Source organism: Strix uralensis, chromosome 2 (assembly GCF_047716275.1).
Source record: "Strix uralensis isolate ZFMK-TIS-50842 chromosome 2, bStrUra1, whole genome shotgun sequence".
NCBI lineage: Eukaryota > Metazoa > Chordata > Aves > Strigiformes > Strigidae > Strix > Strix uralensis.
The window spans coordinates 49,760,049-49,778,556 of NC_133973.1; the positions used below are offsets into that span (position 1 = coordinate 49,760,049).

The following is an 18,508-nucleotide window of genomic DNA, read 5'->3' on the forward strand; positions in this document are numbered from 1 at the left end:
ACCATCTCACCCTACATTTTCCAGGAACAAGGACTAGGCCCGTAGAGTTGGTTCTTCAAAGTTTTCTCAATAAATAATGCCTCTGTTTAGTGTTTGTTCATGTTCTCTGGTAAAGATGACTATCGTTCTTGTATTTTACTGGTTCATGATTGAATTTGTGATTCTACTTTGCCTGTGACTTTCAGTAATACTATTCATCACATGCATGCCACAGTTACCCCTTTGGAAAATATATTATTCTTCATCATCTTCCTTCCTGCTTAGTTAGGCTGAACAGATACTGGGTCAGGAAGAAGTCCCCCCACAGTATCCTTGCCCAGCAGCCAGCACAGTAGGCCTATACATTGGTTAGGACCTCTAGGCATGATTATAAGCAACAATCATAAATAAAATTCATAGCCTGGAGAGGTGATGAGAGCCTATATAGGGCATCATAAGTTGTCATATTCTGAGGGAAAATGCATTAGTATTTCTGAAGACCATTACTTTGAGGAGAAATGCTTTTGGTTAGTTTCATTTTTATAACTAAATGCTTCACCTTTAAAATGCTTAATAGCAGGAAGGTTCTTTGCACCTAGGCACATTGTACTCCCAGCAGGCCTCATGGTCATCTTGCTTAGGCACACCGGCACTGACAATTTAGACATGAGAGCTAGTGTACTTAATTCAATGTCTAAAAATAACTGGACAAGCAGAACTCCAGATGCGTGCCAAAAAAAAGAGGAGCTTTGATTTTAGACAGCAGTGAAACAGAGTAAAGAATGGCTGCAATATGTAAAAGAAGAAAGCTGCAAGTCTGACACTTACTGTTTTGATGTCTTCATTAATATATGTGTCATTCATTATAAACTGAGGGTAACCCACTTTTGCCATAACTGCTTTTGCCTTTGAAAAAGAAAAAAAGAAAAAAAAAGGTGTTGGCAGACATAACCATTTCTCAGCACATGGCGCTTTTTTCCCCCATTCTATTTCCCCTTTGTATTATTATGCCTGTCTGAAGATATCCTAATTTAACTTCAAACCAACTTGCCTACAAGGTAAACTTGGTGCCGCAAATGAGCTTCGCATCACAATGTGGAGGGTCCAGGTTCTGTTGTCAGATTATCACAGTGGGTCTGTTGTTGCCTGCAGAGCTTTTGCAGACTTACAGCAAGGTGTCTGAGTGCAAAATCTTAACAGCTGATTTTCCCTACCAGTTTTTGTGTTAATCAATGGTCAAACGCCTTTTTTAACAATGCTTTCCAAAAGACGACAGGAAATGGCCCGTTCTGCTATGGCTCAGTAGCTGGTACACACCCAACTGTTAAAATAGATCTGATATGCAGATATGGATGAACCTGGGTCCCAGCAAGTGCAGAGTGGCATATTTCCACTGAGTATCACTTTCATTTACACCTGAGGATGGGTGCACACTTTTCTGAAGGACACAATACTTCCCTAAAACCACAGGGCTAATGTTTGTTTTGTTCTCCACTTTCATACCTCTACTTTGCAGTCTTTACCTTTTCCCTAATGTCAGTAAAGATATTAAAATAAGACACTTCAATTTTCATTAACTTTGGGTTTTTTCCTCTTTCAGTCATGATTTGGTCCCAGTGTTTATGCACAATCTGTGTAAACACTCGGGTGTGAAGTGATAGTAGCTGTAGATGAGTATTCCCACTTCGTAAATCATGGTGTAAGTATATAAACAGCCTTAGCAATGTCCTCACAAAAACACGAGCAGGTCACCCAGCCACCCAGAATCTCTGTGGAAACAACAAATTTCCAAAAAAACCCCAGAAGGATATAAAAGGATAAGGCGACATAGCAACAAGTGAAATATGACAAGTCCATAGAACAAATAAAAGCCATGGTGGACTAGGGTAGCACAAAGCTTTCACTTCATATGTTTTCAGGATGCTGAATGTAATTTTTCCTTAAGTCTTTGGAATTCCCCCCACCCCTCAAAAAATGCTCTTCTGGAAATTTGTTCTTCAAACTCAGATGTCTAAACTCAAATGAATATTGCAAGATATGAAGTACAATAAATGGATTGGCCTTTGAAGCAACTGCAGCCATACCAGCCCTGCATTCTGCTCTCTGTGAGCAAAGCCCAGACCTCTCTGGGGTTCACTGACTTCTATTTACCTCTTGCTGCAGGGGGTGACTGTCCAAGGGAAGATTCCCCTTCCTCCACAATGCCCCCTTTTCCCCCTCCTAAATGTCTCAATGCAATAGGGCCTCCTGTGACACCAAGAATTAGAAACATCTGTTCCAGGGCTGTAAAAAGGAAGTTGATGGAGGACTGCCTCCCATTTAACCAAAATTATTTTGTCTCCACTTTTATTTTTCAAGAAGAAAGGCCTCTTTCCTTTCTCAAACTCCTTCAATTTCTCAATCTCATTTCCAACCCAAAGTCATAATCCTCCATTTGTGACATCACAATTAATTGTGGTTGAGATAATTAAGATGTCACAAACAAAAGATTACAACTTCAGGTAGGAAATTAGCAGCAGGAGCAGATGATCTCTTAAGCAAGAAAGATCCCATTGTCATGCAAATATCCCTAGTGATAAAAAAAATCAATGGAAGACAAATGCTGAAGAGGAAATATGAGCCAAATTAACTCTCAACAGAATGTTTTCTCAGTTTTCCAGAAGGTAGAGCATCCTTTCAAGATATTTTAAATGCCTGAGGGGGATAAAAAGTGCAGGGGGAGCACAATTCATCTGCTTGCTTTTATATAATCAAGAGTGTCTATGTTTTACCTGATGGTGATGTCAGGTCCAGCTAACTGAACTTTGAAAGGAGCTGGAAAATTTCCTTTTCCATTTCCAGTGATTTAATCCTAGTTGAAACTAGTCTCGAGAAAGCAAAGAGCAAAACTCATCAGTTTTATTTTTTACTAAGTCAGCTGCTTAAACAAGTTTGGTGAATCTTGAACGTTCTGCATGTGTTCCAGAGTACCCATGTGAATCACTTACAGTAGCCTCTGTGTTGAATCTACTTAATTGAGCCCCTTAGCATTTTGATTAACTAGATTAATTTAAAAAATAACTTATATGATGAAAAGTAAACCCTTTAAACACAATTTATAGTGCAACTTGCAGAAAATCAACAGCGGCTTTTAAAGAAAAAGTAAGGATTAACTGTGTCAGTACAATGTCATTTCACTAATGATTTAGCTAATACAATGTCGGTCAAAAATTGTTTATCTTGTTTTGGCACAAAAAGAACATTTTTGATTTTGAGCTATATTATAACCTTTAAAAGCATAATTTATAGACTGTCTTTCAAATAAAAGCAAATAAATTCACACCTCACTGACTGTAAATGCAGAGGACAATGAAGCCAGCCTAGATTCAGCAGTGCTTCTTTGCTCAAAGAAGTAGAGATGGGCCCTGCCCTCAAACTCATGGTGCTAGTTCTCTGGTTGTGACCACAATATGTCCATCTCCACTTCACCTCATGGACATTTTGGGGTCTTTGTGGACTATCTTCCACATCCATCTCAGTCTCTTCTTCCACAGCAGCCCACTGAGAGCAGCAGCTTGGAACTACCAGGTTTTGGCCATTTTAGACCCCACTCCTTAACCAAACATCTCTAAGGGTGAGGATGATTTCTCCAGGCTCCTTAATAGCAGGTTTCATGTAGGTTGACCCAAATATCATATATAATCACAACATATCATAAATAATCATCTAATTAATATTTAACATTATTTTTTTATTTTAGTGACACTTAAATCCTTTACTCTTGTCATGGCCCTGCTGCATTAGCAAAGGAAGATGGGATGAATTCTCCCAACCAGACTACCTCAGGAGAGCTGGGCTCACTTGTCAGGTCACGCATACTCTTGCTTTGTGACTTTCACAATTGATGTTATGAAATTAAGATTTCCAAGCATGATAAAAAAATGGTCAGACATTACTAAGATTTTTTTTATAAAGGCTATATAAAACCCTAGTAAATAACAGAGTTTGTCTCAAAGACATTTTTGAAAGTAAACTCAAAAGGTAATGCTGGTCCTAGTACTTTTATGTTTTATCAATGGCTAAAGCTGTCTTACTTTGTGATAGATATATCTATATATATAAAAGGGGAAAATGTTATTTTATTGCATTTGTTACTTAAAAGTTCTTACCACAATATGTGTTGTTTAGAAGTCTGAGCAAATAAGACAGACAACTGTATATTCTGTACTGACTAACCTCTAAGGTAGACCTTATTAGCACTGTAATTCTGATGCCTTCTTAAATGTTCCACCAGTCATGTAGGATAACAAAAATTCAAAGAAGTACACACATTGTTACTAACCCCAAGTGCTATTTGAAAATGTAAGTACATAAATACCATTACAAATCTTCTAGACTATCTAAAATCACAAATGAACAACATCCTTTAGGAGCCTTTTTGAGAACATCTAGAGCAAGAGCTGATGGAGAGCAAACTGGTACAATGTTGTCACATGCAACCCATGTCTTGCTATATAGGTTCTCCCAGAAAAGTAATGTGTCTCAAACTGGTCCTAATGGTATCTACAATGCAGTCAAAAATTTAGAGGTGTGCCATGCTCCCCTGAAATCCTACTGAGGTAGTGGTCTAGGGACACCTTATCTCCACTGTGTAGCACGTACTGGTGTGGGAGGAACAGAGGACTAAACTTGCTTGATGTGAAGGACCAAGAGTATATCTCTTTTTGAAGGGCTGTCCCCAACATCCTGACTCCAGCCTGGGATGAGGTCCAGGCCCATACAGCCTACACAGGCACTTAGGGCAGAAAGTGCAGGTGGCAGGCCAGAAGGCTGTGGCGTACCAGTAAGTTCCCTGATGCTGACAGTGAAGGACATGTGGCTTCTGGTAGAGGGGACTGTTTCCTATAGGCAAAGCAAAACCCGTGAGAGAACATAGAAGAAGTCCTTGGGAATCCCTCCAACTGGGATTCCTCCCAGGGGCTTTGCATCAGGTCCAAGCCTGTTCAGCTGAGCCCAGCACACAGTCCAGTTTATTTACACAACAGACAAGTTAGAAAGGAGGTTTCTAAATTTGCATCTTGGAAGTCTCCTGCTTTCTTGGCTATCTTTTCTGTTCTGATTCATGGAAACAGACTCTACAACACAGAGTTATAAAGCAGGTATGTTTACTCCAGCGCCAGGGGTGCAAAGGGATTTCTCCACAAAGCTTGCACACCAACAGCACATTTTACCAAAAACTTATAGAGTGTGGATATACATATTCATTGGATGCATAATACAAATATACATATGCATAAGTAAGGCTGGGTTAGTTCAAACGGCTGATGTCAGCAGTTCATGTTATCTTTGCACCTGCGCATTGCCTCCTGGTGGGCATCTTTGGGGGTCTTTTGGAGGAAGGCTCACAGTCTTTCTCACCTTGTACTTTTCCTCGGAGCATGCGCAGATTCTCTTAGCTAATTTCTTTGAATAACAAGAATGGTTCCCGCTGGTTTATCACCTCTGTCTTATCTAAAAGCACCAGTCTATTAATTTCCATATATGCCCATATATGGCTATCTATCCATTACAAAGACTAAACTTGCTAGAACACAACTTTCCAAGCACATGTCTCTTATTTTTGCCGAACATAGTAATTCTTGATAAGTTTCCACAGAAAACTGCTTTGTTTTCATGAACACAGTAGTACCTGGTAAGCTTCCACAGAACAGTCAGGGCAAGCAGGATGATTAAGCAATATTCAGGAATCATTATAAGTTGCTATAAGTAAATAAGTTGCAAAGTAGGTGATCATTTCCTTGTATCAGTTCACTTGAGTAATGTTTAACAACAGTTCGAATACTCCTTATTCACAGAGCAAAAGAAAGTGGAAAACTCTTCTACAACTGGCTTGCTCTTTGATAATGAAGTCAGTATTTTCCCCTTGATAAGATTAGAAGTATGTTTAAGAGACCAGCCTTCGAGGAGGCATGCACACATATACCGGGAAAGCAAGTCAAAGGTGACAAATGTACAGGAACCAACCATGTGGTAATTGCACACCATGCACAACTTTTTATGGTTTAAAGACTCGTTTAATTCCTTTCTCTAATTTGCATATTAAATAACCACGTGTACAGGAAGAAAAGGGGTGATGAGGTATTTCCTCCAGCTATCGTTAAGTACTTTGCCTACCTGAGGCTGTTGGGTAAATTAAGAAAACTCATCGCCTCAGGCTTCCTCTCCTGCTGCTGAAAGCAAGAGGCTCTTGCAGGGGGTGACTCAGAGAAGCAGCATGCTTTAGAGTAAGTCGTGATAGCTCTTTTCTATACCAGCAGCCAGAGAGAGCAGGCTCCGAGGCAGAAGAGGGACTACTCCCTCTGCTGAAGTTTCCCAACTGACTTCAACACAGTCGGGATTTTATCATTAGTGTGTCTTTCTGTCACGATGAGAGCATTGCAAGCCAGTTTACTACAGAGACAAAATAATAAACGTCCTTTCACTCTTAACAACTTGCCAACATGGGAACACACATGTGTTTCAATGGTATGAAGCATCCCAGTTTCCAGTCTAGTCAAATTCTCATTTGACAACCAAACTTGACCTGTGAGCCTTCTGAGAGCCTTTTTTGCCCATCAGAGCATGATTTGGATATTTTGTAGGCCTGCTAGCAACACCAAGTACTGACATATTGTACTTACTGTAAAAAAAACCCAAACCAAAACATATATCTCACCCCCGACAAAGTTTTATAAGTCTGTCACATATCTTCTGTATATCAACTTGACTCACAATAATTTTGTGAAGATCATTTTCAAGCTTCTAAAAATATAAAAAATTAATACAATTACAGTTCACTGAAAAATCAGCATGAAATACATTCTGAAAGCTAAAATCATTCATGGCAAAGTAATGTTCCATTTAATTACAAAGATTAATTCAGCCTTTATGTACGTATCTGGTCTTTTCATTTTTCACTGAAAACAGATGATTCAAGAGTCATCTGGTAAAACTGCTGCATAAATATGGCTGCAGAAAAACTGCAGAAAAACTATCGTACAGTAAAACTAGGAAAATAGAGTGATGGATCTTGGTAAAACACAGAAAAGTTCCATCACAGGGCTAAAGCCCAATCCTACAGATATCAGTAGGAAGTGACCCACTGACTTGAGGGGGAGATGGACTGGGTCCACCTTAATGACGTATATTATTTCCTGTGCAGAGGCCACATGAAATATCAGGGATTTGCACATCATCAAGTGCAATCAAAAGTGAAGTGGCAACTCAAACACAAACACTTGGCCTGAAATGATAATTTTTAAGAGTACTTGATCTGCAGTGAACTGGCTGTAATCCATACTCCAGAATACAGCTAATCATCAAACTATTTATTTTTAAAGTTTGGCTTTACCTTTCCTCTTATATTGTATATCACAACAATACAAACTGTGTAGAGTTTTCAAGATCTTCAGAGCTAGTGTTTCATTTAATAATAATTCACATACCACCACCTCACACTGCACCATAACTCTCCCCTTCATATTTCAATAATTGCTTTGAATGTTCTAAATTAATCAATTATGAAGATAAAAAATAGAGCTATCGTTCCAGTCTTGTAATAGCTTGAGGCCAGGGGTAAAAAAAAAAATTCAAGTGACTTATGTGAATAATCACATCCATCAAGTACACATAAAATTGTTTTCAGTTAAATACACACTGTGGTTTCAAAAGTAGTTAAGTCCATTCAACAGCTTTGTGCTGCCAAATGAAAAAAATGTCCTAGTCCTTGCTCTTCTCCCCTGCTCCTCCCATCTCTGTCCATATTTTGCTCATACTGCCTGCACCCACAGGCTCCAAAGGCTGCCCCAGCTCCTTGTCACACCTTTCTGGAAGACTGCTTAGCTCACTAACATAGCAGAAATCTATCCAAGTTTTTCCCCAGCTAATTTTCTGCCAGATCAGTGAGCAGAATCACTCACTACACAGAGAGACCCAGCAAGTGCTGGAACTAGCACAAGACAAGTGCTGGGAGCACATAATGTGGGAAAGCGGAGAAGGAACAGCAAATACGTTATGTGTTACATTAGTTACCTCCTCCTCTGAATCATCTTTTGAAATCAAAGCCTCACTCCAAGAAATCTTCCTGAAAAGAAAGTATTACCTACTTCACTTAAAAATACCATATCATGCATTACCATCTTATGAAATGAAGGGGAAAAGGGACACAACAAAATTTTCTAAGCAAACTGTTGGTTGGGATTATATATTCAGCCTTAATATCTGCCATCTAGCAAGACAATATTATTATTACTAACCACAATGTTGCAAGCACCTAAAAGTTTAGAAGGACTGTCATGCACAGAAGAGTCAGAAAAATCAACAAAGTATGTCAGAGTATCACTCCTGTCCTAAATTCCTTTTGCTTCTGGCTCTCTGGAAGACAAAGACTCAGTCATTGGTTCAAGCACTGTGATGATAATTTCACTGGAATTAAATTTTCAGTTTAAACTAATCCCACACTAAATTTATTTTTTTTTTTAGCAGTAGAACTGAACTAAATCACAGAGAATGTGAAACATTTTTACTTATTTAAAAGTACAAATTCACTGTGATATTTTCACAAGCATAACTCCTCAGTTCAATGCAGCAGTATAATTAATAAACCTACTCATATTTTCTCCTATGAGCTTGGTTCCAAACTCGTTTCACTGCCAGATTTGCTTTAATTTTGCTAAGAAAAATAATTCTTTTGTCCCTTTTATTTTAATACCATTTTCCATTTGTAACCTTTGTATGACAATTACCATGATTCCATTATTTTATACATAGAATATTATATATGACAGACATAAATGCTGTCTTTCATGAACAGAACTACAGCTCTGTAAATTAAATACATTTCTTTGTGGTACACAGCAGGTATCTTCGTCCGTGATTATAAAATACATAAACGCATTTATACAACAGACCAGCAGAACTGAGTACTTGGCAAAAGATGTATTTAACACCTAACCATTACTGTCCAAAGCTCCTCGGTCAGTTTTAATGGTCGCTGGGTTCTCAGTGGAGCTGGGATCATGTCTGCAGAGCAGAAGAAAGGATGGTGCACAGATATGCAAGCCAACTCAACCCTGTGCTAGGTCCAGCTATGGCATCTTGGCACCACACCAGCAGTGATAGGTCCACTCCAGCATTGGCATTTCTGCACTGGATTCCCTTCTACACACCTGTGGATCACTTAGGGCATGACTACACAGGGGTGTGGGTGGACAGCTATGAGCTCCTCCAGCTGCACTTCAAACAAGCCAGAAGCAAGGGTTGTGGTCTGAAGGCACAGACCATCATTAGTATCATGCTGGTATACACATGCCCCATGGCATGTGCTGCTAAGCTGTCTTTGACAGGGCTGTAATAGCTCATGCACCTGAGTTAAGCTTGGACACATCCTTAGCATTTTAGAAGACTGTAACTCTTCATGCCTTTATTTTCAGGCAATGGTCTATGTTTTCCAATACAATTGTCTCTCAAAACAAAAACAATACTAAAAAAAACCCCAAACGACCAAACACACACGCCTAATTAAAAAAATCTCATTATCTGTCTTTTGAAATTACATTAGATATCCTTACCAAACAAATTTTGCACCAGAATCCTAAGGATTTGCAATGACACAAAGAAAAAGCCACCTTTGACTGGGCTTTGGCACATTAGTGAGCTGCAGATATTATTATGTGGAATATTATGTAGAAACTCTTTCCAGGACTCATTTCACTGCTCACCGCCAGAGCTCCTCATCAGTCGACCCATACTCCCACTGTCATGCCACCTCTTGCTAGAAACACACCCACCCTGCTGCAAAATCTTTTCTGCTGTTTTTGTTTTAGCTCTGGGAAAACAGCAGATTTAACAAAAAACTCACTGCTCACACAGACTGTCCAGGGCATGCACTAGATACATTTCTGAAAAATAACATTTCGTTAAGGCATACCCAGACAAAAAGACCAGACACCAAAGCCAAAATAAAAGTCCTGACAAAATAAAAGTCCCTAAGGACCCAAAAATCCTGGTGTGCTGAAGAGATCTCTGGCACTGAACGCTGAGAGAGGGGCAGACCCGGGGACCAGGAAAGGGCAAGGATTCTCTCTCCCCATCACAGCCGTATGGGATATGAGTTACCACAGCATTTCTTTTGGCAGTTTTATGCAAAACTCTGAATAACCTGTTCCAGAGAGGGACAACTTCTGACCTCAGCCTCTGCTTGCATCAGTTTCTATTCATTTAACATTTTCAAGGTTATCTTTGCTTAAGCAAAGGTTGCAGAGCAACTTCTTTTTTATTTAACAAATAAAATGTGAAACTTTCTCCTCATTTCTAGCCACAAGTGAGCATCAGACCCAGTCTAGATACAACTGAGACCAGACATGGCAGATACTAATTCTTACACTACTCTAAAACAGAAATAGGGACTGTAGACCTGAACACAAGCATTACTCAGCTCAGGACTTGCAGGTTTTCTCTCTGGGGAGAAATTCCTTTTGCTTGAACAGGGACCCCAACCAACAGTGTACCAGTAAGCATGTCACTATCAGTTGTCCATGCCTTATAATATATGGGGGGAAAGCAGACGCATACATCGACAAAAACATAGGCTGCAGAATATAGAAAAGCCATATGCAGGAAATGCTCTACTTTCTACTCAAGACCAAATCCCTCTCTATTCAAAATCTTTATATATTTTTGGTTTTAAATGAGTTATATCTATGTATTTATTTTCACACTGAGGGAACTCACCACTTACGCAGATCAGTGAGCACAAGACACCTCACAGCTCCCTCACGAAGGAGGGAAGGCAGCTGAGGAAGCCTTTATTCTTAGGCACAGCATCCTGGCTTCTGAAGGGCCACTAACGGACCAAATTCCTCAGTCTAATAACCTTCTTGTAGTAAAGCTCCTCTAAAAGTAAACTCCAGCAATACCACTACCTGAAGGCATTTAAACATTTCACAACTTTGCTTCAGGCCTCTGTGACTAGTACAATACCTGAGCAAGTTAAAGGTTCCTGGTCCTGGCCAGGTCGGTGCCAGAGGTTGAGGGTCCACGCTGGAGTTCCAGTCCATGGCCCTGCCTTGCTGAGCTTCCTGCCGGCTCCCACCAAACAGGCAGCTTTCCTCTCAGTGGCTCAGGTGGGCATATACAGACATGGAGATCACCACGGCCAGGAAATGCACGTACATTGGAAACAGAGAAGGAATGCCAAGTACATATTTGAGCATGCCCTTGCAGACTCCTCCTTACAAAGAATGGGTCTCCCATACCTCAGTATCTGTAACTGTTGAGCTGAGGGACTACAGAATCACAGAATCATCTAGGTTGGAAAGGACCTTGAAGATCATCTAGTCCAACCATTAACCTAACACTGACCGTTCTCAACTACACCATATCTCTAAGCGCTATGTCAACCCGAATGACCCGAACAACTATGTCAAACCAACCACAATGTCTTTGTAACTGTTCCTCTACAGAAGGCAGTTTTACTTGGTAAAACAACAAAGATAATGAAAGTTAAAGCTGAAACTGTCCAAGACTTCCAGGGGTGGTGGAGGACTTCCTGCCTTTTGGAAGAATTAATGTGTCTTTTAGCATACCAATGCTTTCATGTTGCATTTCTGCCACAAAATCTTCAGATTCACCCTGGTCTCTGAGCATCTGAAGGTGTGTCCATCCATCTGTCTCCCTCCTTCTATTTCAAGCATGAGATTTGTCACAAGTGTTTTGATGTCACACACCCATTCTGGCTTTATGGAGTCATGGTGGAGTCTGAAAAATGACAGCTGCGAGATCAGGGTTAAATACAATTTCCTTTCCCTTCACCTGTTTTCTACTATCTGTTTGCACGGTGCTCAGGTTATTAATGGAACTGACATCCCTGCACAACTGAGTGAGCAGTAACAGCAGCCAGATAACAAGGGAGAAGCTGACAGCAGCAATCTAACCCCAGAGATACGAGATAAGCAAACATGCCATGGCTGTTAGTTTCAGCTCTGGTCACTGGAGAAGAACATCTCCTGTGGTTAGTGAACAGGAAAGCCCAGTCCTCCTGAGAAGGTCACATTAAATTCAGGATGTGGGAGAAATTATTCTTTGAGTTAAAAAATTAAAGTTTGTGAAGAGAAATAAACGTTTGACTTTAAAAAAAAAAAAAAAAGTTTTGTTAATCTGATGGAAAGTGAAGACCTATTTTTATTCAGAGGAGACTGTGGAACACTTCTATGCTAGAAGGAAAGGACCTTGCATTGTCTGTATCTTCCAGGTAGAAAATGTTACTCTAAACATTGGCATTTTCCAAACTGCCACCTCAGGGATGGTGTGGGAGTGGTAGCCTCAATGTCCTGACCAAATCCCAAACTAGGTAAGTACAGCAAACTTTTCAAGTCTCCTACATAATTTCTGATCTACTTTCTACATCTACTTCACTTCCTGCTTCCTATTGAGTTGTCCCCTTCTCTTCACATGTCCACATACACGGTAGGATAATGATGAGTTACACCATCTTATGATCCTGGTAAGAAGAGTTAAAATGTGACTCAGCCTTTTCCGAACTCCAACTCATATTTCAACTTCATCAGGAGACTTGCTCATTGCTCCCTGCAATGAAACTGCTACAATACAGGCAGGACCTTAAATTTTTGCATCCAGACAGAGACCACCCTCATTTCAGAAAGTTCACTTCCATAAAGGAAAAGTGTGGCCAAGGTTCAATTGGCACTAAGCAGAAGTAAGCTTTCCAGTTTAGAAATTACAAGGTTGTTTCAAACTTTCTAGTAAAACCAGTAAATTTGGAAGTCAGCAGTCACCTCTATTGGCTTTTGAATAGGAATGAAGTGCCTAAATGAAATTAGAGCCTTTGGAAATTTCTCCCTTTTCCTAGTTCTTCTGAAATGAGTCTGGAAGCTTCTGTTAGTGCTCTGAAGCAGACTTACACTTTGTGAAGTTCTCCAAGATCCCTGAAACAAAGATATAAAGTCATCTTAAAAGAACCTGTAAAAGGTGTCTTGGGATCTTCACTTTGAAACTCCATCCACCTTTTTTACCAAGTGTTGTTCTGTCAGCCTTGTGCTGGCCTTCATTCCAGAAAAAGCCCACTTGAGATATGGGAGGCACTGAGACTCAGGGCTGGTTCCTCTGTCATGTTTTTGCATTATTTTACATAGGATGGGTCTACAGACCCGACAAGGCACAAAAGGCATTTTTTATTTTTGCAGAGCACCCTGTGACAACTCTCAAGATCGGATGATTTGTCATTCTTTGTGCAAAATTAGCATGGCATTAAGCAAGATTAATTTCAGCTCCTGAGGCTTTGGTGTCTGGTCTTTTTGTCTGGGTATGCCTTAACGAAATGTTATTTTTCAGAAATGTATCTAGTGCATGCCCTGGACAGTCTGTGTGAGCAAACGCAGGAGGCTCCATACTCCCTGCATGTATTGCTCTGCCAGGGTTATACGGAAGCAAGACTGAGCACAAAGAAAGAACAGTCAACGATGATTCTCTGGTTTCCCCACTACAAGGACACATGGGGCGAAGGTGACATTTTCCAGACAAGCAAAAGGGATGCTTTCTCACACAGAGCACAGTGAGGCAGTGGAACTCATTGCCTTGGGAAGCTGCAGATGATAAAAATTGTCATGGGTTCAAAAAGTCATTAAACAAACTGACAGCAGAAAAATATGAATAAATACAAAGACACCACTTCTAGCTCAGGAAGGAACTGAGCTGCAGATTGTCAGAGGCCAGGAGAGGGTAGTGGGAATGTATCCCTTTATGCTTGCCCTGTCCTTATGTTCATCTCTAAACATCTGCTACTGTTTGGCCACTGTCCGAGCCAGACATTGGACCTCTGGTCTAAGCAGTATGGCTGTCATGTTTGTAGTGAAATCATCCAAATATGAAGAGAGAGAGACCACAGAGAACTGGGAAAGATGGCAGGGCTCAGCTAACTGAAGGGCTGGATACGGCCAGTAAATTCCAGCTGAGAAGCAAATGGCTTCAGTGGGATAACCCATGGACACCTACCTCATTTAAAGTACCTATACTTTGTTAAATCAGGGCTTGTACAGATGGTTCTTGATTTCCTAAGGGCTATTGGCCAAAAATACACTATGTTATCTAGGGAAGCAGCAGAACAAACCCTGTAGGCTAAACAAAGGTACCTAACACTGCCTAAGAGAGACATCTATAGCCAGGCACTGTCCTTATCCTTATATTTTCCTGTGGTCCTCTTGCCTCGGTCTTCAGACTCAGAGAGATGCAAAGAAAACAAATGTTGTGTATACGACTTCCTTAGAGAGAAATAAAGCCAAGCAGCGGGCAAGTTCAGTAGGCAAAAAATGATTGCACAGTGACCTTGGGATTTGTGCTCCGTGACCTAAAGAGGTTAATCATGTTACAGAAAAATCTTATTAGAGGAAAAACAAGCTTTTTTTTGGCTTAACATCCATGCTTTAAAAATAGTATTACAAAGCAAAAAAATAACTTCCTACAATACAGGCAATTTTACAGGAGATTTGAAAACTTTCAGAAAACAGGCTTTTGTGTAAAAGTCTCATTTTCAAGCCTCCAGTTAAACCCAAGCACAAAAGGCATTTCATAAAGGAAAAATAGTGATTAATAAAATAATTGCTCCTGCCCAGGAAGAGGAACAGTTCTGTGTCTCAGTGATGATCTTCCACTGAATTATCCTTTGAAGAGAAGCAGCAATAAATTACCATTTTAAAGATGAAAGTTCTGATCACACAAGTCACATCAATGGAGTTTCAGTTGCGGGTTCTCCCTTTTCCCTGTGACCAACAGTTACAAAATGCAGCTGTCAATACCGTTTGGCTGACATAGCCGGCTGCAATCTGCACCTTCATTGTAAGGGAGACAAAAGGCTCTCCTTTGTCTACCCACCCTGCTCCTCATCTGCCATCCTTCTCAGAGGCTGCAAGGTGGCCCAAGAGCTCACCCAGTGCCCAGGCAGCCAACAAGGGATCTTTCTGTATGGCTTCTGTAACTTGCAGACCACATACTTGAAGACTGTTGCCAGATACACCCTTGGAGATGCACTCATTTGAATAATTTCTCTGTTCTTCAAATGGGGGCAAAATTTAATGATCCTTACAAAAGAGAGAGGCTGAAAAGGCAAGAAGAGGAACTTTTTGTTGGTTTTTTTTGTTTTTGTTTTCTAATCAGAGATCTCCATTGAAAATTCGGGAGGTTAACAGGCACAATTTAAGCAAATTTCAGATGATTGTCAAATACAGAGCAACAAAGCAAGGCTTGAATAAAACAGAGGAGGAAGGACAGGGCAGAAAACAGCATCACAGGACAGAGCCGAACGCTTCTCTCCCACTCGGAGCTCCTTTGGAAGCAGCATGAGCTCCATCCAGAGAGCTAGGTGAGAACTGCACGAGAAGACAGACCGAGTCACCTAACCCTGTTAACTTTCTTTGCAAGATTGTCTTTCAGATGGTCTGGTTTAAATCCATGTTTCAATCACAGAAAGAGAGGAATGGAGGGAGGACAGAAGGAAATTATTAGATGTTATCTCATTACATTGTTTTGTTACAGAGGGAAAGTCAAACCTTAACTCCAAAGTATACAAGGGTTAAAAGGGTGATTCTCAGAAATCAAGACTGCAAGACAATTGTTCCCTATGGCATGTAGACTAGTTGATTTGATCCTTTTAATATGGTTTGGGCTCATTAAATTAGTAGTGTCCCTTCTGAGTAACTTAAAACAACACAAAAGACACAGAGAGTCACAGACGAAGAAATATTTCAGTGATTAGATGGAGCTGACAGGCAGCCTAAAGCAAAATTCAAGCATCGATTCTATCAGAGGGCCTTTTGTAAGTCCTTCAGAGGTCACAGAACCACAGAATCATGTAGGTTGGAAAAGACCTTGAAGATCACCTAGTCCAATCATTAACCTAACACTGACAGTTCCCAACTACACCATATCCCTAAGTGCTATGTCGAACCTACTCTTAAACACCTCCAGGGATGGGGACTCCACCACCTCCCCGGGCAGCCCATTCCAACACCTAACAACCCGTTCTGTAAAGAAATGCTTCCTAATATCTAGTCTAAACCTTCCCTGGTACAACTTGAGGCCATTACCTCTTGTCCTATCGCTTGTTACTTTGTTAAAGAGACTCATCCCCAGCTCTCTGCAACCTCCTTTCAGGTAGTTGTAGAGGGTGATGAGGTCTCCCCTCAGCCTCCTCTTCTCCAGACTAAACAACCCCAGTTCCCTCAGCCGCTCCTAGGAAGGCTCTCCATGCTCACAGTCCAGACATCCAAATCACACATCAACATTATTCTTTTCTTGGGAAATGAGTAAAAACTTTGTTAATGACCCAAATATGCCTGATGTTAAAAGGAAGGCTAATGTAAATTATATGGATCACATGGAGCAGGCCCAGTAAACAAAACCCACCAGGTTTCTACAGTTTCTTTCTTTCCAGAGCATTTGAAGAATTCAAGAATGTAATGAGATTAAAAATACAGAGGAAAAACAAAATATATGAATCACTGTCATTTCCATGTAGCACTCAGTTCTGCCATAGAACTTCAGGCAGGAGCTCTACGCTGCATTGCTGTAAGGGACAATGTGTCAGCTACCGATGAAAACATAAAAGACCAAGACATTCTTTACCTAACTAATAACTTCCTTTCTTTACTTAATTGATAATTAGAATAGAAATGGGAGGGAGAGGGGGAAGGGGAGGAGAGGAGAGGAGAGGAGAGGAGAGGAGAGGAGAGGAGAGGAGAGGAGAGGAGAGGAGAGGAGAGGAGAGGAGAGGAGAGGAGAGGAGAGGAGAGGAGAGGAGAGGAGAGGAGAGGAGAGGAGAGGAGAGGAGAGGAGAGGAGAGGAGAGGAGAGGAGAGGAGAGGAGAGGAGAGGAGAGGAGAGGAGAGGAGAGGAGAGGAGAGGAGAGGAGAGGAGAGGAGAGGAGAGGAGAGGAGAGGTCTCCTAATGTTTCCTAATGTCCAGTCTGAACCTCCCCTGACTGATGCAGCTTTGAACCGTTCCCACGTGTCCTGTCATTGGATCCCAGGGAGAAGAGCTCAGCACCTCCCTCTCCACTTCCCCTCCTCAGGAACCTGTAGAGAGCAATGATGTCACCCCTCAGACTCCTTTTCTCTAAAGCAGAAAAACCCAAAGTCCCTAGCCACTCCTCACAGGACATGCCTTCCAGCCCTGTCACCAGCTTTGTTGCCCTACTCTGGACACATTCAAGGACCTTCACATCCTTCTTAAATGGTGGGGCCCAGAGCTGAACACAGTCCTCAAGGTGAGGCTGCACCAACCCTGAATACAGCAGGATAATCACCTCCTTTGTCCAGCTGGTTATGCTGTGTCTGATGCACCCCAGGGTGCAGTTTGCCCTCTTGGCTGCCAGGGCACACCGCTGACTCACATTGAGCCTGCTGGCACCCAGCACCCACAGATCCCTTCCTGCAGGGCTGCTCTCCAGCCACACCTCTCCCCATTTATACTTGTGCCCGGTGTTACTCTGTCCTAGGTGCAGAACCTGGCATGTGGACTTGTTCAATTTCATCACATCAATCACTGCCCAATGCTCCAACTTATACAGATCCCTCTTCAAGGCCTCTTGTCCCTTCAGAGAGTCAACAGCACCTCCCAGTTTAGTAATGTCAGCAAACCTGTTAATAGTGCATCCGACTCTTAAATCCAGATCATTGATAGAAATATTGAACAGAACGGGCCCTAGAACTGAGCCCTGAGAAACACTGCTGGTGACCAGTCACCAGCCAGATGCAGCCCCATTCACTACAACCCTTTGAGCCCTGCCGCTCAGCCAGTTCTTCACCCAGAGCACCATCAGCCCACTCATCGCATAGTTGGACAACTTGTCCAGAAGGATGCTGTGAGGGACAGTATCAAAACTCTTACTAAAATCCAGAAAAACTACATCCACCGTCTTCCCTTCATCCACTAGGCAGGAGACCTTATCATAGAAGGATATCAGATTAATAATGAAGCACATGCCATCTTTTGTTCTGGAAATAGAAACAAGCAGAAGATGCTCACACAGGACTGAAATTTGTTTCCAAGCAGAATATCCTACCCTAATAAAAAAATTCCACAGAAGTGTTAGTAACCACAGAGAACTAGGACAGTTGTCTGATGTGTTATTGGGCTCAGCCCAGCAATAATTGGTTAAAATACTAGTTTAGCTATACAGAAGATCAAAGCAAAGCGTCCTTTCTGCCCCTGTCTAAAAGAAGCATATCACTGTGCTCTGTCATAACACTAGTCTCTATTTTGATAATGATCCAAAATGAAGAGTAAACTCAGGAAGACCCCCAGGATGATACAACTTGCTCTTCAATTCAAAAATAAACTAAGTTCCTTTCTAAATTGTGAAATCCACAGCACTTGCACTATCCTAACATATGCGGGTGACACTTATTGATGAAGAAATGTCACTTCTACGGATCTATATAATAAAGTAATACTGTTTGGTTTTTTTTAAACAACAAAACAAACCCCACTCCAAAATTTCT

The 18,508-nt window shown here is 41.2% G+C and overlaps 1 protein-coding gene across 1 annotated transcript in view; it reads right to left on the bottom strand.

Moving 5' to 3' along the window:
• The window catches only part of PHEX (phosphate regulating endopeptidase X-linked), a 112,905-nt gene that overhangs the window by 34,936 nt on the left and 59,461 nt on the right, over positions 1–18,508 (bottom strand). The window contains exon 13 of the mRNA XM_074860930.1: positions 808–885. Within this exon, the coding sequence (XP_074717031.1) occupies positions 808–885 (78 nt within the window). The remainder of the gene's footprint in view (positions 1–807; positions 886–18,508) is intronic.